At 55.0% G+C, this 22,816-nt stretch overlaps 1 protein-coding gene across 1 annotated transcript in view; it reads right to left on the bottom strand.

Moving 5' to 3' along the window:
* ANKRD52 (ankyrin repeat domain 52) overlaps positions 1-22,816 on the bottom strand; it is a 59,840-nt gene that overhangs the window by 17,555 nt on the left and 19,469 nt on the right. The window contains exons 9-20 of the mRNA XM_077788635.1: positions 20,046-20,124; positions 18,610-18,724; positions 17,119-17,201; positions 15,344-15,461; positions 14,265-14,333; positions 13,080-13,220; positions 11,758-11,826; positions 9,621-9,732; positions 6,972-7,043; positions 5,429-5,557; positions 2,223-2,295; positions 741-828 (exon numbers count right to left, since the gene is read on the bottom strand). Of these exons, the coding sequence (XP_077644761.1) occupies positions 741-828; positions 2,223-2,295; positions 5,429-5,557; positions 6,972-7,043; positions 9,621-9,732; positions 11,758-11,826; positions 13,080-13,220; positions 14,265-14,333; positions 15,344-15,461; positions 17,119-17,201; positions 18,610-18,724; positions 20,046-20,124 (1,148 nt within the window). The remainder of the gene's footprint in view (positions 1-740; positions 829-2,222; positions 2,296-5,428; positions 5,558-6,971; positions 7,044-9,620; positions 9,733-11,757; positions 11,827-13,079; positions 13,221-14,264; positions 14,334-15,343; positions 15,462-17,118; positions 17,202-18,609; positions 18,725-20,045; positions 20,125-22,816) is intronic.

Genomic DNA, 22,816 nt, shown 5'->3' on the forward strand with positions numbered 1-22,816 from the left:
AATGAGGGTGAAAGACACTTAGGAGTGGTGGTGAGGGACAATCAGGAATGGTGAGGGACAACTGGGAATGGTGGTGAGGACAATTGGGAATGGTGGTGAAGGACACAGGAATGGTGAGGGACAATCAGGAATGGTGCTGAGGCCAATTGGGAATGGTGAGGGACAATCAGGAATGGTGGAGAGGGACACAGGAATGGTGGAGAGGGACAATTGGGAATGGTGGTGAAGGACACAGGAATGGTGAGGGACAATCAGGAATGGTGGAGAGGGACAATCAGGAATGGTGCTGAGGCCAGTTGGGAATGGTGAGGGACAATCAGGAATGGTGAGGGACAATCAGGAACGGTGGAGAGGGACAATGGGAACGGTGGTGAAGGACACAGGAATGGTGGTGGCACCTCTGGGATAAGATATTTAAGCAGAAAACATGGAAGGTTCCCGAGGACGAGGGATGAACGGAGCACCATTCCCATGTCCCTGCACCCTCGGGAAGGAGCAGGGCTGGGAAGGCTCAGGAGAAGCTCCTTTGGAAGCATTTTCCCTCTCGTTATCCCCCCGTGATTTTAGCACTAATTAACCCAATTAACTCAACGAATATCCCAAATTCCAGCCCGTTCTGCCTGGGCTGGAGTTCGGTGGGGGAGCTCTCCTGGTCCTGATCTCGAGCTGGGACCTTCCAGCAGATTTCCCTCCCCTGCCAGGCGCCAGGGTGGCTTTGGTGGCCAAAGCTGGGCACTCACTGGCCGTGGATGTCCGTGACGTCGGTGATGTCCGCCCGCTCGCCGCTGTCGATCAGGAGGTGCAGGGAATCCGTGTTCCCGTTGGCAGCTGGGCACAGGACGGGAAAGGGAGCAGGAAAATGGGAGCAGGAAGAACGGGAGGAAAAATGGGAGGAAAAATGGGAGGAGGAACAATGGGAGCAGGAAGAACGGGAGGAAAAATGGGAGGAAAAATGGGAGGAGGAACAATGGGAGGAAAAATGGGAGGAGGAAAATGGGAGGAGGAAAATGGGAGGAAAAATGGGAGCAGGAAAAATGGGAGGAGGAAAATGGGAGGAAAAATGGGAGCAGGAACAATGGGAGGAAAAATGGGAGGAGGAAAATGGGAGGAAAAATGGGAGCAGGAAAATGGGAGGAGGAAAATGGGAGGAAAAATGGGAGCAGGAACAATGGGAGGAAAAATGGGAGGAGGAAAATGGGAGGAAAAATGGGAGCAGGAAAATGGGAGGAGGAAAATGGGAGGAAAATGGGAGCAGGAAAAATGGGAGGAGGAAAATGGGAGCAGGAAAATGGGAGGAAAAATGGGAGGAGGAAAATAAAATGGGAGGAGGAAAAATGGGTGGAGAACAAATGAAAGGAGGAAAAATGGGAGGAAAAATGGGAGGAGAAAAATGGGAGCAGGAAAATGGGAGGAGGAAAAATGAGAGGAGGAAAAATGGGAGGAAAAATGAGAGGAGGAAAATGGGAAGAGGAAAATGGGAGGAGAAATGGGAGGAAGAAGAATGGGAGCAGGAAAAATGGGAAGAGAAAAAGAGGGAGGAGGAAAAATGAGAGGAGGAAAAATGAGAGGAGGAAAAATGGGAGGAGGAAAAGGGATGAGGAAAAAGGGATGAGGAAAAATGTGGACAAGAAAAGAGGGATGAGGAAAACGGGCATGAAGAAAAGAGGGATGAGGAAAACAGGCATGAAGAAAAGAGGGATGAGGCAAAGGGACAAAGAAAAGAGAAGAGCAGAAGGGGGATGGAGGAAGAGGGAGAAGAATAAAACCACGAGAAGCCAGAAACCCCCAACCCCACGGAGGAGGCTCATCCGGGCTGGGCTCTGCAGGGCCCTGTCCCCCCTGTCCCACCTGTCCCACCTGTCCCACCCGTGTCCCACCTGTCCCACCTGTCCCACCTGTCCCACCCGTGTCCCACCTGTCCCACCTGTCCCACCCGTGTCCCACCTGTCCCACCTGTCCCACCTGTCCCCCCCGTGTCCCACCTGTCCCACCCGTGTCCCACCTGTCCCACCCCGTGTCCCACCTGTCCCACCTGTCCCAGCCCTGTCCCCCCCGTGTCCCACCTGTCCCCCCCGTGTCCCACCTGTCCCACCCGTGTCCCACCTGTCCCACCCCATGTCCCACCTGTCCCACCCGTGTCCCACCTGTCCCACCTGTCCCAGCCCTGTCCCCCCCGTGTCCCACCTGTCCCACCTGTCCCACCTGTCCCCCCCGTGTCCCACCTGCAGCGTGGAGCGGTGTCCACTTCCTCTTCCTCTCCTTGACCAGGGCCGAGGCGCCGTGGCTGGTGAGCACCTGCCGGGGAACCTGGACTGAGCGCGCTGCTCTGCCTCCCCCCAGCACCCATGGGTCCTGGAATTCCCTCCAAAATGCACCATCTATCCCACACCTGTGATCCTCATCCCTTGAAAATACACAATTTATTCAGAGCCTCTAATCCTCATCCCTCCAAAATACACCATTTATCCAACACCTGTGATCCTCATCCTTCCAAAATGCACCATCTATCCCACACCTGTGATCCTCACCCCTCCAAAATACACCACTTATCCCACACCTGTGATCCTCACCCCTTGAAAATACACAATTTATCCCACACCTGTGATCCTCATCCCTTGAAAATACACCATTTATCCCACACCTGTGATCCTCATCCTTCCAAAATACGCCATCTATCCCACACCTGTGATCCTCATCCCTCCAAAATACACCATTTATCCCACACCTGTGATCCTCACCCCTCCAAAATATACCATTTATCCCACACCTGTCATCCTCACCCCTTGAAAATACACAATTTATTCAGAGCCTCTAATCCTCATCCCTCCAAAATGCACCATCTATCCCACACCTGTGATCCTCATCCTTCCAAAATACACCATTTATCCCACACCTGTGATCCTCATCCTTCCAAAATGCACCATTTATCCCACACCTGTGATCCTCACCCCTCCAAAATGCACCATTTATCCCACACCTGTGATCCTCACCCCTCCAAAATGCACCATTTGTCCCACACCTGTGATCCTCACCCTTCCAAAATACACAATTTATCCAACACCTGTGATCCTCATCCTTCCAAAATGCACCATTTATCCCACACCTGTGATCCTCACCCCTCCAAAATATACCATTTATCCCACACCTGTGATCCTCATCCTTCCAAAATACACCATTTATCCCACACCTGTGATCCTCATCCTTCCAAAATACACCATTTATTCCACACCTGTGATCCTCACCCCTCAAAATTTTACGATTTATTCAGATTCTCTAATCCTCACCCCTCGAAATTTTACAGTTTTTCCCAATTGTGTGACCTTCACCCTCAAAATTTTACAGTTTTTCCCAATTCTGTGATCCTCACCCCTCGAAAATGCACAATTTTTTCCAAGCCTGTGATCCTCAACCCTAAAAATTTTAGTTTTTTCCAATTCTGTGATCCTCACCCCTCATATCCTGGATTATTTCCTCCCTTTTCCTGGATCATTTCCCTTCTTTTTCTGGATTCTTTTTTCCCCTTTTCTGGATAATTTCCCCTCATTTCCTGGACAATGTCCCCTGATTCACCGGATGATTTATTCTTATTCTTATTCTTATTCTTATTCTTATTCTTATTCTTATTCTTATTCTTATTCTATTCTTATTCTTATTTTCTTATTCTTATTTTCTTATTCTTATCCTTATTCTTATATTCTTATTCTTATTCTTACTCTTATATTTTTATTCTTATTCTTATATTCTTATTCATATACTCTTATTATTATATTCTTATTCTTATCCTTATCCTTATTCTTATATTCTTATTCTTATATTCTTATTCTTAATATTATTATTATTATATACAGGGTGTCAGGTTTTACTCTGACCCTGTCATTGTTGTTTGGTCACAGCATATTTTTCTTTTATCTTTTTATTCTCTTCCCTAATAAAGAACTGTTACTCCTGCTCCCATATTTTACCTGAGAGCCCCCCTTACATTTCAAATTTATAAAAATTTACATTTTTCCATTTCAGGGAGGCTCCTGCTGCCTTGATTTTTAAAAATGTTACATTTTCTTTTATACTTCTTTTGAAAGTTTTAAAGCTCTCATAAAACTTTTTCAGCCTTCTGATGTGTTTGTGCATTTCTAATTTCTACTGGAGTTCATGTAAATAAATGATTGTTTTAAATAAAGATTGTTTTAAATAAGGATTATTTTAAATAATGATTGTTTAAATAATGATTGTTTTAAATAATGATTGTTAAATAATGTGTTTAAATAATGATTGTTTTAAATAATTATTGTTTTAAATAATGATTGTTTAATAATGATTGTTTAAATAATGATTGTTTAAATAATTATTGTTTAAATAATGATTGTTTTAAGTAATTATTCTTTTAAATAATGATTGTTTTAAATAATGATAGTTTGAATAATGATTGTTTTAAATAATGATTGTTTTAAGTAATTATTCTTTTAAATAATGATTGTTTTAAACAATGATTGTTTTAAATAATGATTGTTTTAAACAATGATTGTTTTAAATAATGATTGCTTTCCATTCTTCTTTTTTCAACACCCCCAGGGCTGGCCCGTTTTTGGGACCCCCCGTTTTTGGGACCCCCCCTTTTTGAGTACCCCCATTTTTGGGGACCCCTGTTTCTGAGGATCCCCGTTTTTGGGGACCCTCATTTTTGAGTACCCCCGATTTTGGGGACCCCCGATTTTGGTGACCCCCCATTTTTAGGGACCCCCATTTTTGGGACCCTCCTTTTTGGGACCCCCATTTTTGGGACCCCCATTATTGGGACCCCCCATTTTTAGGGACCCCCATTTTTTGGGACCCCCATTTTAGGGACCCCCCACTTTTAGGGATCCCCATTTTTGGTGACCCCATTTTTGGCCCCCCCCATTTTTGGTGACCCCCATTTTGGTGACCCCCATTTTTGGTCCCCCCCATTTTTGGCCCCCCCATTTTTGCCCCCCCCATTTTTGGGGACCCCCATTTTGGTGACCCCCATTTTTGCCCCCCCCATTTTTGGTCCCCCCCATTTTTGCCCCCCCCCATTTTTGCCCCCCCCCATTTTTGGTGACCCCATTTTTGGCCCCCCCATTTTTGGTCCCCCCCATTTTTGGTCCCCCCCATTTTTGCCCCCCCCATTTTTGGGGACCCCCATTTTGGGACCCCCATTTTTGGCCCCATTTTTGCCCCCCCCCCATTTTTGGTGACCCCATTTTTGGCCCCCCCATTTTTGCCCCCCCCATTTTTGGGGACCCCCATTTTGGTGACCCCCATTTTTGCCCCCCCCATTTTTGCCCCCCCCATTTTTGGGGACCCCCATTTTGGGACCCCCATTTTTGGCCCCATTTTTGGCCCCATTTTTGGCCCCCCCCATTTTTGCCCCCCATTTTTGCCCCCCATTTTGGGACCCCCTTGCCCGCACCTGCACGCAGGCGCTGGCGCCGCGCTCGGTGGCCAGGTAGAGCGCGGTGCGGCCGGCGCCGTCGCGCACGTCCAGGTTCACCAGCGTCTCGGCCAGCGCCCGCAGCGCGTCACAGTGACCGTGGTAGGCCTGCGGGCAGCCGGGTGGCACGGCGGGGCACCCAGAGTCACCCGGGCACCCAAAGTGTCCCCGGGCACCCAGTGTCACCCGGGCACCCAAAGTGTCACCCGGGCACCCAAAGTGTCACCCGAGCACCCAGTGTCACCCGGGCACCCAAAGTGTCCCTGGGCACCCAATGTCACCCGGGCGGCCAAAGTGTCCCCGGGCACCCAGTGTCCCCAGGCACCCACAGTGTCACCCAGGTACCCACAGTGTCCCCGGGCGGCCAAAGTGTCACCCGGGCACCCACAGTATCCCTCAGGCACCCACAGTGTCCCCGGGCACCCAAAGTGTCACCCGGGCACCCACAGTGTCCTTCAGGCACCCACAGTGTCCCCCAGGCAGCCAAAGTGTCACCCGGGCACCCACAGTGTCACCCGGGCACCCACAGTATCCCTCAGGCACCCAGTGTCCCCGGGCACCCAAAGTGTCACCGGGCACCCACAGTGTCACCCGAGCACCCAAAGTGTCACCCGGGCGGCCAAAGTGTCCTTCAGGCACCCACAGTGTCCCCAGGCACCCAAAGTGTCCCTCAGGTAACCAGAAATGTCACCCAGGTAAGCAGAAATGTCACCCAAGTTCCCAAAATGTCCCGCAGGTACCCAAAGTGTCACCCAGGTACCCCAAGTGTCACCCAGGTAAACAGAAATGTCACCCAAGTACCCAAAATGTCCCCCAGGTACCCAAAGTGTCACCCAGGTACCCCAAAGTGTCACCCATGAACCCAGAAGTGTCTCCCAAAGGACCCCCTAAGCACCCAGAAATGTCCCCACCAGAAATGTCTCCCCCAGAACCCTTCCAGGACCCAGAGCACCCCAAGGACCCTTCCCAGGATCCTGCCAGGACCAAGACCACGCCCAGAACCCTTCCAGGACCCTCCCAGGACCCTCAGGAACCCTTCCAGGACCCAGGACACCCCCAGAACATCTTGGAAACCCTCCCAGGACCCCCAGGAACCCTTCCAGGACCCAGGACACCCCCAGAACCCTTCCAGCTCCCTTCCAGGACCCTCAGGAACTCTCTCAGGACCCTCCCAGAACCCTCAGGATCTATTCCAGGACCCTTCCAAGACCCTCAGGAGCCCTTCCAGGACCCAGAACCCTCCCAGGACCCCCAGGAGCCCTTCCAGGACCCAGAACCCTCCCAGGACCCTCCCAGGACCCTCCCAGGACCCCCAGGAGCCCTTCCAGGACCCAGGACCCTCCCAGGACCCTTCCAGGACCCTCAGGAACCCTTCCAGGACCCAGGACCCTCCCAGCACCCTGCCAGGACCCAGGACCCTCCCAGGACCCTCCCAGCACCCTCCCAGGACCCAGGACCCTCCCAGCACCCTGCCAGGACCCAGGGCCCTCCCGGTGCCCTGCCAGGACCCGCGGGTGCTCACAGCTAAGTGCAAGGGGCTGACGGGAACGGAGCTTTCCACGTCCTCCAGGCAGTTAAAGGACATTTCCAGGAGCTGCAGGAAAACCCCAAATCCTGAACGGATCCCCAAAACCCCCAAAAACCCCAAAATCCCCAGCCTAAAAATCCCCAAAACCCCCAAAAACCCAAATCCTGAACGGATCCCCAAAACCCCCAAAAACCCCAAAATCCCCACCCTAAAAATCCCCAAAACCCCCAAAAACCCAAATCCTGAACGGATCCCCAAAACCCCCAAAAACCCCAAAATCCCCAGCCTAAAAATCCCCAAAACCCCCAAAAACCCAAATCCTGAACGGATCCCAAAGCTGTAGGGGGGAAAAATCCCAACCCCAAAATCCCCAAAACCCCCAAAAACCCTAAAAAACCCCAAAATCCCCAAAATCCCCAAAACCCCCAAAAACCCCAAAAACCCCAAATCCTGAACGGATCCCAAGCTGCAGGGGGGAAAAATCCCAACCCCAAAACTCCCAAAAACCCCCAAAGCCCCCAAAATTTCCCCACTTTTCCCAGATAATTTCCCCTCATTCCCCAGATAATCTCGCCCCTTTTCCTGGATAATTTCTCCTCATTTCCTGAGTGATTTCCCCCTTTTTCCCCGATAATTTCCCCCCTTTTCCCAGATAATTCGCCCCTTTCCCAGACCATTCCCCTTTTCCCAGACCATTCCCCCTTTCCCAGATAATTTCCCCCTTTTTCCCGGACCATTTCCCTTTTCCCGGACCATTCCCCACTTTCCCCGGATCATTCCCCCTTTTCCCGGATAATCTCCCCCCTTTTCCCAGATAATTCCCCCTTTCCCGGACCATTTCCTTTTTCCTGGATCATTCCCCCCTTTTCCTGGATCATTCCCCCCTTTCCCCGGATGATTTCCCCCCTTTTCCCAGATAATTCCCCTCTTTTCCCGGATAATCTCCGCCCTTCTCCCAGATAATTTCCCCTCATTTCCCCTCATTTCCCAGATAATCTCCCCCCATTTCCCAAACCATTCCCTTTTCCCAGACCATTCCCTTTCCCAGACCATTCCCTTTTCCCAGACCATTCCCTTTCCCAAACCATTCCCATTTCCCAAACCATTCCCATTTCCCAGACCATTCCCCATTTCCCAAACCATTCCCTTTCCCAGACCATTCCCTTTTCCCAGACCATTCCCATTTCCCAGACCATTCCCCATTTCCCAGACCATTCCCATTTCCCAGACCATTCCCTTTTCCCAAACCATTCCCTTTTCCCAAACCATTCCCTTTCCCAGACCATTCCCATTCCCAGACCATTCCCATTCCCAGACCATTCCCTTTTCCCAAACCATTCCCTTTCCCAGACCATTCCCTTTCCCAGACCATTCCCATTCCCAGACCATTCCCTTTTCCCAAACCATTCCCTTTCCCAGACCATTCCCTTTCCCAGACCATTTCCCAGACCATTCCCATTTCCCAGACCATTCCCATTTCCCAGACCATTCCCATTTCCCAGACCATTCCCTTTTCCCAAACCATTCCCTTTTCCCAAACCATTCCCTTTCCCAGACCATTCCCATTCCCAGACCATTCCCATTCCCAGACCATTCCCTTTTCCCAAACCATTCCCTTTCCCAGACCATTCCCTTTCCCAGACCATTCCCATTCCCAGACCATTCCCTTTTCCCAAACCATTCCCTTTCCCAGACCATTCCCTTTCCCAGACCATTTCCCAGACCATTCCCATTTCCCAGACCATTCCCATTTCCCAGACCATTCCCTTTCCCAGACCATTCCCATTCCCAGACCATTCCCTTTTCCCAAACCATTCCCATTCCCAGACCATTCCCATTTCCCAGACCATTCCCTTTTCCCAAACCATTCCCATTCCCAGACCATTCCCATTTCCCAAACCATTCCCATTTCCCAGACCATTCCCATTTCCCAGACCATTTCCCAGACCATTCCCATTTCCCAGACCATTCCCATTTCCCAGACCATTCCCTTTCCCAGACCATTCCCATTTCCCAGACCATTCCCTTTCCCAGACCATTCCCATTTCCCAGACCATTCCCTTTCCCAGACCATTCCCATTTCCCAGACCATTCCTTTTCCCAGACCATTCCCTTTTCCCAGACCATTCCCATTTCCCAGACCATTCCCTTTCCCAGACCATTCCCTTTCCCAGACCATTCCCTTTTCCAAACCATTCCCTTTCCCAGACCATTCCCATTTCCCAGACCATTCCCATTTCCCAGACCATTCCCATTTCCCAGACCATTCCCATTTCCCAGACCATTCCATTTCCCAGACCATTCCCATTTCCCAAACCATTCCCTTTCCCAGACCATTCCCATTTCCCAGACCATTCCCCCTCATTTCCCAGACCATTCCCATTTCCCAGACCATTCCCATTTCCCAAACCATTCCCTTTTCCCAGACCATTCCCATTTCCCAGACCATTCCCTTTCCCAGACCATTCCCATTTCCCAGACCATTTCCCAGACCATTCCCTTTTCCCAAACCATTCCCATTTCCCAAACCATTCCCTTTTCCCAGACCATTCCCTTTCCCAGACCATTCCCTTTCCCAGACCATTCCCATTCCCAGACCATTCCCTTTCCCAAACCATTCCCATTCCCAGACCATTCCCTCACCAGCTCCAGGTTCTGCCGGTTGCCGTAGGCGGCGGCGTAGTGCACGGCCGTGTAGCCCTGCCGGTCCCGCAGCGAGGGGTCGGCGCCGTTGTCCAGCAGGAATTCCAAACAGCTGCCGTCGGGAAAAATCCCAAAAAAAAAAAAAAATAAAGGCAGGAAAAGCTTGGAAAATCCGTAGGGAAAACCCCAAAACCCCACAGCGGCTTTGGGCCGGAGCGACAGCGCCTGGCTCCTCTCCCTGAGGATCTGCAGGGAGGAATTCCCAGCGGATTCCCAGGGAATTCCCGGGAAAATTCCCAACAAAGTTGCTGTCGGATTCCCAGCAATATTCCCAGGAAACTCCCAGCAAATTCCCGGTGAAATGTAGCAAATTCCCATTAAATTACCACAAAATTCCAGTCCATTCCCAGTTAAATCCTAGTCCATTCCCAGTAATTCCCAATCCATTCCCAGTTAAATCCCAGTCCGTTCCCATCCATTCCCAGTCTATTCCCAGTTTCATTCCCAGTCCATTCCCATGGAATTCCAAGTTTCATTTCCATGGAATTCCCCGTCCATTCCCAGTAAATTCCTATTGAATTCCCAGTCCATTCCCAGTCCCTCCCAGTCCATTCCCAGTCCCTCCCAGTCCCTCCCAGTCAGTCCCAGTCCATCCCAGTTCCCTCCCAGTCCATTCCCAGTCCCTCCCAGTCCATTCCCAGTCCCTCCCAGTCACTCCCAGTCCCTCCCAGTCCATTCCCAGTCCATTCCCAGTCCCTCCCAGTCCATTCCCAGTCCCTCCCAGTCACTCCCAGTCCCTCCCTGTCCATTCCCAGTTCCTCCCAGTCCATCCCAGTTCCCTCCCAGTCCATTCCCAGTTCCCTCCCAGTCCCTCCCAGTCCATCCCAGTCCCTCCCAGCCCCTCCCAGCCCCTCCCAGTCCATTCCCAGTCCATTCCCAGTTCCTCCCAGTCCCTCCCAGTCGCTCCCAGTCCCTCCCAGTCCATTCCAGTCCCTCCCAGTCCCCTCCCAGTCCATTCCCAGTCCCTCCCAGTCCATTCCCAGTCCCTCCCAGTCCATTCCCAGTCCCTCCCAGTCACTCCCAGTCCCTCCCAGTCCATTCCCAGTTCCTCCCAGTCCATCCCAGTCCCTCCCAGTCCCTCCCAGTCCATTCCCAGTCCCTCCCAGTCACTCCCAGTCCCTCCCAGTTCATTCCCAGTTCCTCCCAGTCCATCCCAGTCCCTCCCAGTTCCTCCCAGTTCCCTCCCAGTCCATTCCCAGTTCCCTCCCAGTCCCTCCCAGTTCCTCCCAGTCCATTCCCAGTTCCCTCCCAGTCCCTCCCAGTCCATTCCCAGTCCCTCCCAGTCACTCCCAGTCCCTCCCAGTCCATTCCCAGTTCCTCCCAGTCCATCCCAGTCCCTCCCAGTTCCTCCCAGTTCCCTCCCAGTCACTCCCAGTCCCTCCCAGTCCCTCCCAGTCCATTCCCAGTCCCTCCCAGTCACTCCCAGTCCCTCCCAGTCCATTCCCAGTCCCTCCCAGTCCATTCCCAGTTCCTCCCAGTCCCTCCCAGTCCATTCCCAGTCCCTCCCAGTCACTCCCAGTCCCTCCCAGTCCATTCCCAGTTCCTCCCAGTCCATCCCAGTCCCTCCCAGTCCATTCCCAGTTCCTCCCAGTCCATCCCAGTCCCTCCCAGTTCCTCCCAGTTCCCTCCCAGTCCATTCCCAGTTCCCTCCCAGTCCCTCCCAGTCCATCCCAGTCCCTCCCAGTTCCTCCCAGTTCCCTCCCAGTCCATTCCCAGTTCCCTCCCAGTCCCTCCCAGTCCATTCCCAGTCCCTCCCAGTCACTCCCAGTCCCTCCCAGTCCATTCCCAGTCCCTCCCAGTCCATTCCCAGTTCCTCCCAGTCCCTCCCAGTTCCCTCCCAGTCCATTCCCAGTCCCTCCCAGTCACTCCCAGTCCATTCCCAGTCCCTCCCAGTTCCCTCCCAGTCCATTCCCAGTTCCTCCCAGTCCCTCCCAGTTCCCTCCCAGTCCATTCCCAGTCCCTCCCAGTCCATTCCCAGTTCCCTCCCAGTCACTCCCAGTCCCTCCCAGTTCCCTCCCAGTCCATCCCAGTCCCTCCCAGTCCCTCCCAGTCCCTCCCAGTCCCTCCCAGTACTCACAAGAACGCCTCCTTCAGCCTGGACTCCTTCAGGGGCTCCTCCTCGCTGCCCCCGCAGGGAACCTCGGCCCTGCAAGGCCACCGGGGTGGGTGAGTGCCCGGTGCCACCCCCGGTGCCACCCCCGGTGCCACCCCCGGTGCCACCGCGGGACGGTGATGCTGCCCGGGGACACCCCCAGTGCCACCCCCGGTGCCACCGCTGGACAGTGACGCTGCCCGGGGACACCCCCAGTGCCACCAGAGCCATCTTGGCCTGGTGACACTGCCCAGGGTGCTAGCCCCAGTGCCACCCAGTGACACTGCTCCAGGTGCCACCCCCAGTGCCATTAATGCCACCTTGGGTTGGGACAATGGCCAGTGCGCCACCCCCAGTGCCACCAGTGCCATCTTGGCCTGGTGACAATGCCCAGGGCGTCTCTCCAGTGCCACGTCAGGCCAGTGCCCACAGTGCCATTGCCAGGGCCCGCAGTGCCCTCGGTGCCCGCAGTGCCCTCGGTGCCCTCAGTGCCCTCGCTGCCCTCGGTGCACTTGGTGCCCTCAGTGCCCGCGATGCCGGCAGTGCCCGCAGTGCCCTCGGTGCCCTCAGTGCCCGCAATGCTGGCAGTGCCCGCAGTGCCCTCGGTGCCCGCAATGCCCTCAGTGCCCTCGCTGCCCTCGGTGCCCTTGATGCCCTCGGTGCCCTCGGTGCCTTCGGTGCCCTTGGTGCCCTCGCTGCCCACGGTGCACTTGGCGCCCTCGATGCCTGCGGTGCCTGCAGTGCCCGCGGTACACACGGTGCCATTGCTGGTGCCCACGATGCCGGCAATGCCCTTGGTGCCCTCGCTGCCCTTGGCGCCCGTTGTGCCCTTGGTGCCCTCAGTGCCCGTGATGCTGGCAGTGCCCTCGGTGCCATTGGCGCCATTGGTACCCTTGGTGTCCTTTGTGCCCTCGGTGCCCTTGGTGCCCTCAGTGCCCGTGATGCTGGCAGTGCCCTTGGTGCCATTGGTGCCATTGGTACCCTTGGTGTCCTTTGTGCCCTCGGTGCCCTTGGTGCCCGCGATGCCGGCAGTGCCCTCAGTGCCCTCGGTGCCCTCACTACCCTCGCTGCCCCCGGTGCCCGCGATGCCGGCAGTGCCCTCGGTGCCCTCACTACCCTCGCTGCCCCGATACCCCCGGTGCCCGCGATGCTGGCAGTGCCCTCAGTGCCATTGGCGCCATTGGCATCCTTGGTGTCCTTTGTGCCCTTGGTGCCCGCGATGCCGGCAGTGCCCTCGGTGCCCTCGGTGCCCTCACTACCCTCGCTGCCCCGATACCCGCGGTGCCCGCGGTGCCCGCGGTGCCCACCTGCGGTAGGTGTCGGAGGCGGCCGCGTAGTGCAGGGCGCCGCAGCCGCGCCCGTCGGGCTCGTTGACGGCGGCGCCGGCCGTCACCAGCGTCACGGCGCAGCGGTAGCTGCCGTTGGCCGCCGCGTAGTGCAGGGGGGTCCTGGGGACACCGGGGGACACCGGGGGACACGGGCTCAGCGCGGCCCCGGAGGGACCCAGGAGGGACCCACAGCCCTTCCAGGACCCGCAGCACACCCTAGGAACCTTCCAGGACCTGCGGGAGCCCCAGAGGGACCCACAGCCCTTCCAGGACCCGCAGGACACCCTAGGAACCTTCCAGGACCTGTGGGAGCCCCAGAGGGACCCAGAACCCTCCCAGGACCTGCAGGAGCCCAGGACACTCCAAGAACCCTTCCAGGACCCTTTTTGGAACCCTTGCAGGACCCATGGGGTGGTTGGTGGCCCAGGGCTGGGGGACACTGGGCTGGGGACACGGGGTTGGGGACACGGGGTTGGGGACACCGGGCTGTCCCCGGGCTGTCCCCGGGCTGTCCCTGCGCTGGCCGGGGTTGGGGACATGGGGTTGGGGACATGGGGTTGGGGACACCGGGCGGTCCCTGCACTGTCCCCGGGCTGGCCGGTTTTGGGGACACGGGGTTGGGGACACGGGGTTGGGGACACCGGGCTGTCCCCGGGCTGTCCCTGGGCTGGCCGGGGTTGGGGACACGGGGTTGGGGACACGGGGTTGGGGACACTGGGTTGGGGACACCGGGCTGTCCCCAGGCTGTCCCTGCGCTGGCCGGGGTTGGGGACATGGGGTTGGGGACATGGGGTTGGGGACACCGGGCTGTCCCCGGGCTGTCCCTGGGCTGGCCGGGGTTGGGGACATGGGGTTGGGGACACCGGGCGGTCCCTGCACTGTCCCCGTGCTGGCCGGGGTTGGGGACATGGGGTTGGGGACATGGGGTTGGGGACATGGGGTTGGGGACACCGGGCGGTCCCTGCACTGTCCCCGTGCTGGCCGGGGTTGGGGACATGGGGTTGGGGACATGGGGTTGGGGACACCGGGCTGTCCCTGGGCTGTCCCCGGGCTGTCCCCGGGCTGTCCCTGGGCTGTCCCTGGGCTGTCCCCGGGCTGTCCCCGCGCTGGCCGGGGTTGGGGACACCGGGCTGTCCCCACGCTGGCCCGGCCGCCGGCGCTCACCTCCCGAACTTGTCCTTCCTCCTGAGGTCGGCGCCGCTGCTCAGCAGCAGGTTCAGACACTCGACGTTCCTGCGCCGGGGACAGCCGGAGTGGCACCGGTGTCACCGGGGTGTCACCAGTGTCACCAGTGTCACCGGGGTGTCACTGGACTGCCACCAGAGTGTCCTTGTGTCCTCATGTCCCCATGCCATCTAAAGTGTCCCTCAGGCACCAAGAGTGTCCCCATGCCAACCAAAAGTGTCCCCATGTCACCCAAAGTGTCACCATGCCACCCAAAGAGTCCCCACAGTGCCCCCATGTCCCCATGTCCCCATGTCCCACCCTCCAGAAGTGGCCGCGTGCAGACAGGTCCTGCCCAGGCTGTCGGGGCTGTCCCCATGTCCCTGTACCCCATGTCCCCATGATGTCCCCATATCCCCATGTCCCCAGGCTGTCCCCATGTCCCCATGTCCCCATGTCCCCATGTCCCACCCTCCAGAGGTGGCCGCGTGCAGACAGGTCCTGCCCAGGCTGTCGGGGCTGTCCCCATGTCCCTGTACCCCATGTCCCCATGATGTCCCCATGTCCCCATGATGTCCCCATGATGTCCCCATGTCCCCATGTCCCCATGTCCCCATGTCCCCATGTCCCACCCTCCAGAAGCAGCCGCGTGCAGACAGGTCCTGCCCAGGCTGTCGGGGCTGTCCCCATGTCCCTGTACCCCATGTCCCCATGATGTCCCCATGTCCCCATGATGTCCCCATGATGTCCCCATGTCCCCATGTCCCCATGTCCCCATGATGTCCCCATGTCCCCATGTCCCTGTACCCCATGTCCCTGTACCCCATGTCCCTGTACCCCATGTCCCCATGTCCCCATGATGTCCCCATGTCCCCATGATGTCCCCATGTCCCCATGTCCCACCCTCCAGAGGCGGCCGCGTGCAGACAGGTCCTGCCCAGGCTGTCGGGGCTGTCCCCATGTCCCTGTACCCCATGTCCCCATGTCCCCAGGCTGTCCCCATGTCCCCATGTCCCCATGATGTCCCTGTACCCCATGTCCCCATGATGTCCCCATGTCCCCATGTCCCCATGTCCCACCCTCCAGAGGCGGCCGCGTGCAGACAGGTCCTGCCCAGGCTGTCGGGGGTGTTGATGTCGAAGCCGGCGCTCAGCACGTGCTCGTTGCTCAGCGAGGACACGATGCTGTACAGCTGTCCTGGGGGGACAAGGGACAGTGGGGACAAGGGACAGTGAGGACACGATGCTGTACAGCTGTCCTGGGGGGACACGGGACAGCGGTGACATGGGACAGAGGGGACAAGGGACAGTGGGGACAAGGGACAGTGAGGACACGATGCTGTACAGCTGTCCTGGGGGGACAAGGGACAGCGGTGACACGGGACACTGGGGACAAGGGACACTGGGGACACGGCCGGGGACAAGGGGCAGTGGGGACACAATGCTGTACAGCTGTCCTGGGGGGACACGGGACAGCGGTGACACGGGACAGAGGGGACAAGGGACAGTGGGGACAAGGGACACTGGGGACACGATGATGTACAGCTGTCCTGGGGGGACAAGGGACAGCGGTGACGTGGGACAGAGGGGACAAGGGACAGTGAGGACACGATGCTGTACAGCTGTCCTGGGGGGACACGGGACAGTGGGGACAAGGGACACTGGGGACACGATGATGTACAGCTGTCCTGGGGGGACACGGGACAGTGGGGACACGGCCGGGGACAAGGGACAGTGGGGACTCGGATGGGGACAAGGGACAGCGGTGACACGGCTGGGGACAAGGGACAGTGGGGACACAATGATGTACAGCTGTCCTGGGGGGACAAGGGACACTGGGGACACGGCCAGGGACAAGGGACAGAGGGGACAAGGGACAGTGGGGACATGGGACACTGGGGACACAGGACAGAAGGGACATTAGGGACAAGGGACACTGGGGACACTGGGCACAGCGCCGGGTTCCGGGCACACCAGCTCGGGGTCTGTCTGCACTGCTGACACCCACCCGGTTATTGTGTTTATATTATTCTATAATTGATTATTTACACACCTTTATGTATTTATATACCTCCTATTTATGCTATTATATATTATTATATTATATTATATATTATTAGATTATATATTATATTATATATATAATATAATATAATATAATATAATATAATATAATATAATATAATATAATATAATATAATATAATATTATATTATATTATATTATATTATATTATATTATATTATATTATATTATATATTACATTACATTATATTATATTACATTACATTACACTACATTACATTATATTACATTACATTATATCATATATTACCTTATATTTAATATATTTACATGATTATTATATTTACAGCTTTTTATATATATATTACTATTTACATACCTTATATTTATAGAATTATACTTATGGTATTATATATTTTTTATTGTTTACATACCTTATATTAATAAATATAATTATGCTATTATATACTTGTATTTATATCGTATTTATAGGGTTGTTTACTTACCTTATATTTATATAATTATAGTCATGCTATTATATATTGACATTTATATTTATATTACTGTTTACATACCTTATATTCAATTTAAAAATCCAGTATTTTTGCCCTATTTCAACCCAAAAAAATTCAATATTTTTGCCTGGTTTCAACCCAAAAAATCAATATTTTTGCCCAATTTCAACCAAAAAAATTCAATATTTTTGCCCAATTTCAACCCAAAATTCAATTTTCTTGCCGGATTTTAACCAAAATTCAATTTTCTTGCTGGATTTTAACCAAAATTCCATTTTTTTGCCCGGTTTTAACCCCAAAAAAAGCAGCACGCACCTGAGGAGAGCAGCTTGCGGCAGCAGTCGGAGAAGCCGAAGAGCACGGCCAAGTGCAGGGGAAACATGTCCTGGACCCCGCGCCTGCGGAATTCGGGAGGAGGAAATTGGGATGAGGAACTTTGGGATGAGGAACCCTTCCAGGACCCTCTCAGAACATCTCAGGAACCCTTCCAGGAGCTCTGAACATTCTGGAAACCCTTCCAGGACCCTCTCAGAACGTTCTGGAGCGCTTCCAGGTCCCAGCAGGCGCTCAGAACATTCTGGAACCCTCCCAGGACCCTTCCAGGTCCCTCTCGGAACGTTCTGGAAACCCTTCCAGGTCCCAGCAGGATCCCAGAATGTTCTAGAAACCCTTCTGGGACCTTCTCAGAACACTTTGGGAACTCTTCCAGGACCCTTCCAGGAGCTTGGAACGTTCTGGAAACCCTTCCAGGACCCTTCCAGGAGCTCAGAATGTTCTGGAAACCCTTCCAGGACCCTCTCAGAATGTTCTGGAACCCTCCCTGGACCCTTCCAGGACCCTCTCGGAACATTCTGGAACCCCTTCCAGGTCCCAGCAGGCGCTCAGAACGTTCTGGAACCCTTCCAGGACCCTTCCAGGACCCCCTCCGAACGTTCTGGAACCCTTCCAGGACCCTTCCAGGACCCTCTCGGAACATTCTGGAAACTCTTCCAGGACCCTTCCAGGAACTCAGAACGTTCTGGAGCCCCTTCCAGGACCCTTCCAGGACCTTCTCAGAACATTCTGGAAACCCTTCCAGGTCCCAGCAGGCGCTCAAAACGTTCTGGAGCCCTCCCAGGACCCTCTCGGAATGTTCTGGAAACCCTTCCAGGTCCCTCTCAGAACATTCTGGAAACCCTTCCAGGTCCCAGCAGGAGCTCAGAACGTTCTGGAAACCCTCCCAGGACCCTCTCGGAACATTCTGGAACCCCTTCCAGGTCCCTTGCAGGACCCTTGCAGGACCCTTCCAGGACCCTCTCGGAACGTTCTGGAACCCTTGCAGGACCCTTGCAGGACCCTCTCGGAACGTTCTGGAAGCCCTTCCAGGACCCTTCCAGGAGCTCAGAACATTCTGGAACCCTTCCAGGACCCTTCCAGGACCCTCTCGGAACATTCTGGAGCCCTTCCAGGACCCTTCCAGGAGCTCGGAACATTCTGGAACCCCTTCCAGGACCCTTCCAAGTCCCTCTCGGAACGTTCTGGAAGCCCTTCCAGGACCCTTCCAGGAGCTCGGAACATTCTGGAACCCCTTCCAGGACCCTTCCAAGTCCCTCTCGGAACGTTCTGGAAGCCCTTCCAGGACCCTTCCAGGAACTCAGAACATTCTGGAACCCTTCCAGGTCCCTTCCAGGACCCTTCCAGGAGCTCAGAACGTTCTGGAACCCTTCCAGGACCCTTTCAGGACCCTCTCGGAACGTTCTGGAGCCCTTGCAGGAGCCTTGCAGGACCCTTGCAGCCCCCGCGGCGCCAGGTCCTGGCAGGTCGCACCTGGCCGTGTCGGCGCCGTTGGTCATCAGGGTGCTGATGAGCAGCTCGTGGCCGTAGCGCGCCGCCACGTGCAGCGGCGTGTTGCCGTCCTTGTCGGCGCAGTCGATCTCGCTGCCTGCGGGACAGCTCCGCTCTGCTCCGGAACGTTCCGGGCTCCCAAATCCCGGAATTCCCAGCCCAGATCCGAAAATCCCGGAATTCCCAGCCCACGGATGGTTCCAGGCTCCGAAATCCCAGATTTGCCACCTCAAGGACACACCTGGGCTTCCAAATCCCAGAATTCCCACCCCAGATCCGAAAATCCCGGAATTCCCAGCCCAGATCAGAAATCATGGAATTCCCACCCAGATCCAAAAATCATGGAATTCCCACCCAGATCCAAAATCATGGAATTCCCAGCCCAGATCCAAAAATCATGGAATTCCCACCCAGATCCAAAATCATGGAATTCCCACCCAGATCCGAAATCATGGAATTCCCAGCCCAGATCCAAAAATCATGGAATTCCCACCCAGATCCAAAATCATGGAATTCCCACCCAGATCCGAAATCATGGAATTCCCACCCAGATCCGAAATCATAGAATTTCCAGCCCGGGATGGATCCGGGCTCCAAAATCCCAGAATTTCCAAACCAGATCCAAAATCCCCAAATTCCCACCCCAGGGAATATTGGAATTTTGGGAATGAATATTGGAATATTGGAGGATCTGATGGGAATATTGGGACGAATATTGGAATACTGGGGTGAATATTGGAATTTTGGAGGGCCTGATGGGAATATTGGGATGATTCTTGGAATATTGGGATGAATATTGGAATATTGGAATTTTGGAAGACCTGATGGGAATATTGGGATGATTCTTGGAATATTGGGATGAATTTGGGAATTTTGGAGGCTCTGATGGAAATATTGGGATGAATAGTGGAATATTGGATGATCTGATGGGAATATTGGGATGAATATTGGAATTTTAGAGGACCTGATGGGAATATTGGGATGAATTTGGGAATTCTGCAGGATCTGATGGGAATATTGGGATGAATTTGGGAATTCTGCAGGATCTGATGGGAATATTGGGATGAATTTGGGGATTTTGGAGAACCTGATGGGAATATTGGGAAAAATATTGGAATTTTGGAGGAACTGATGGGAATAGAGGGATTAATATTGGAATTTTGGGATTAATATTGGAATTTTGGAGGATCTGATGGAAATATTGGAATGAATATTGGAATTCTGGAGGACCTGATGGGAATATTGGGATGAATTTGGGAATTTTGGAGGATCTGATGGGAATATTGCGATTTTGTGACCAGAATTTTGGGAAAAACACCCCAGGAGCCCCCCGGGGGGGGTCGGGGCCCCCTCCCGGAGCTGCCAGGAGGTTCTGGAAGCGCCGGAATTTTGGGATGGGGCGGGGAGGAGGCACCGACCGTTCTGGATGAGGATCTGCGAGCGCGTGAAGCGGCCGTGGATCGCCGCCATGTGCAGGGGGCTCTTCCCTTCCTTGCTCTGCAGGGACCCCCAGGAGGGCTCAGCCACAGCCAAAAACACCCAAAAAACCCCAAAACAGCCCCAAAAACCCCAAAAGAGCCCCAAAACCACAAATCCAGCCCCAAAAAACCCAAAACAGCCCCAAAAACCCCAAAAGAGCCCCAAAACCCCAAAACCGCCCCAAAAACACAAATCCATCCCCAAAAAACCCAAAACAGCCCCAAAAACCCCAAAAGAGCCCCAAAAACACAAATCCACCCCAAAACCACAAATCCATCCCCAAAAAACCCAAAACAGCCCCAAAAACCCCAAAAGAGCCCCAAAAACACAAATCCACCCCAAAAACACAAATCCATCCCCAAAAAACCCAAAACAGCCCCAAAAACACAAAACCGCCCCAAAAACACAAAACCGCCCCAAAAAACCCAACATTCCCTGCAGGAGCTCAGCCACAGCCCAAAACCTCCCCAAAAAACCCAAAGCTGCCCCAAAATCCCCCAAACCACCCCAAAAACCCAAAAAACCTCAAAAACCCCAAAACCACCCCAAAAACCCAAAACCATCACAAAAAACCCAACACCCCCAGGAGGGGCTCAGCCACACCCAACCCCTTCCCTGACCCCAAATCCCAATTCCTTCACCTGTCCCCACACCCCAAACCCCAATCCCCAAATCCCAATCCCCCGCCCCAAACCCCAATCCCCCAACCCCAAATCCCAATCCCTACACCCCAAATCCCAATCCCCACACCCCAAACCCCAATCCCCAAATCCCAATCCCCCGCCCCAAACCCTAATCCCAACACCCCAAACCCCAATCCCCCGCCCCAAACCCCAATCCCTACACCCCAAACCCCAATCCCCACACCCCAAACCCCAATCCCCTGCCCCCAAACCCCAATCCCCCAACCCCAAACCCCAATCCCTACACCCCAAACCCCAATCCCCACACCCCAAACCCCAATCCCCTGCCCCCAAACCCCAATCCCCTGCCCCCAAACCCCAATCCCCTGACCTGGAACCATACCCCAACCCCAAATCCCAATCCCCTGACCTATCCCCACACCCCAAACCCCAATCCCTACACCCCAAACCCCAATCCCCCACCCCCAAACCCCAATCCCCACACCCCCAAACCCCAAATCCTACACCCCAAACCCCAATCCCCTGCCCCCAAACCCCAATCCCCCGCCCCAAACCCCAATCCCTACACCCCAAACCCCAATCCCCCAACCCCAAACCCCAAACCCCCACCCCAAACCCCAATCCCCCACCCCCAAACCAAAATCCCCCGCCCCAAACCCCAATCCCTAAACCCCAAACCCCAATCCCCTGCCCCAAACCCCAATCCCCTGCCCCAAACCCCAATCCCCACACCCCAAACCCCAATCCCCTGCCCCCAAACCCCAATCCCCACACCCCAAACCCCAATCCCCAAACCCCAAACCCCAATCCCCAACCCCCAAACCCCAATCTCCAAATCCCAATCCCCCGCCCCAAACCCCAATCCCAACACCCCAAACCCCAATCCCCCAACCCCAAACCCCAATCCCCTGCCCCCAAACCCCAATCCCCAAGCCCCAAACCCCAATCCCCACACCCCAAACCCCAATCCCCCAACCCCAAACCCCAATCCCCAAACCCCAAACCCCAATCCCTACACCCCAAACCCCAATCCCCCAACCCCAAACCCCAAACCCCCGCCCCAAACCCCAATCCCCCGCCCCAAACCCCAATCCCTACACCCCAAACCCCAATCCCCCAACCCCAAACCCCAATCCCCCAACCCCAAACCCCAATCCCCACACCCCAAACCCCAATCCCCTGCCCCAAACCCCAATCCCCCGGCCCCAAACCCCAATCCCCTGCCCCAAACCCCAATCCCCCCGCCCCAAACCCCAATCCCTACACCCCAAACCCCAATCCCCACACCCCCAAACCCCAATCCCTACACCCCAAACCCCAATCCCCACACCCCCAAACCCCAATCCCTACACCCCAAACCCCAATCCCCACACCCCCAAACCCCAAACCCTACACCCCAAACCCCAATCCCTACACCCCAAACCCCAATCCCCCGCCCCAAACCCCAATCCCCTGCCCCCAAACCCCAATCCCTACACCCCAAACCCCAATCCCCTGCCCCCAAACCCCAATCCCCCAACCCCAAATCCCAATCCCCTGCCCCAAACCCCAATCCCCCAACCCCAAACCCCAAACCCCCGCCCCAAACCCCAATCCCCCAACCCCAAATCCCAATCCCCCGCCCCAAACCCCAATCCCCCAACCCCAAACCCCAATCCCCACACCCCCAAACCCCAAACCCTACACCCCAAACCCCAATCCCCTGCCCCCAAACCCCAATCCCCCGCCCCAAACCCCAATCCCCCACCCCAAACCCCAATTCCTACACCCCAAACCCCAATCCCCTGCCCCCAAACCCCAATCCCTACACCCCAAACCCCAATCCCCCAACCCCAAACCCCAAACCCCCGCCCCAAACCCCAATCCCCCGCCCCAAACCCCAATCCCTACACCCCAAACCCCAATCCCCACACCCCAAACCCCAATCCCCTGCCCCAAACCCCAATCCCCCGGCCCCAAACCCCAATCCCCTGCCCCAAACCCCAATCCCCCCGCCCCAAACCCCAATCCCCCACCCCCAAACCCCAATCCCCACACCCCCAAACCCCAAACCCTACACCCCAAAC

Source organism: Lonchura striata, chromosome 27 (assembly GCF_046129695.1).
Source record: "Lonchura striata isolate bLonStr1 chromosome 27, bLonStr1.mat, whole genome shotgun sequence".
NCBI lineage: Eukaryota > Metazoa > Chordata > Aves > Passeriformes > Estrildidae > Lonchura > Lonchura striata.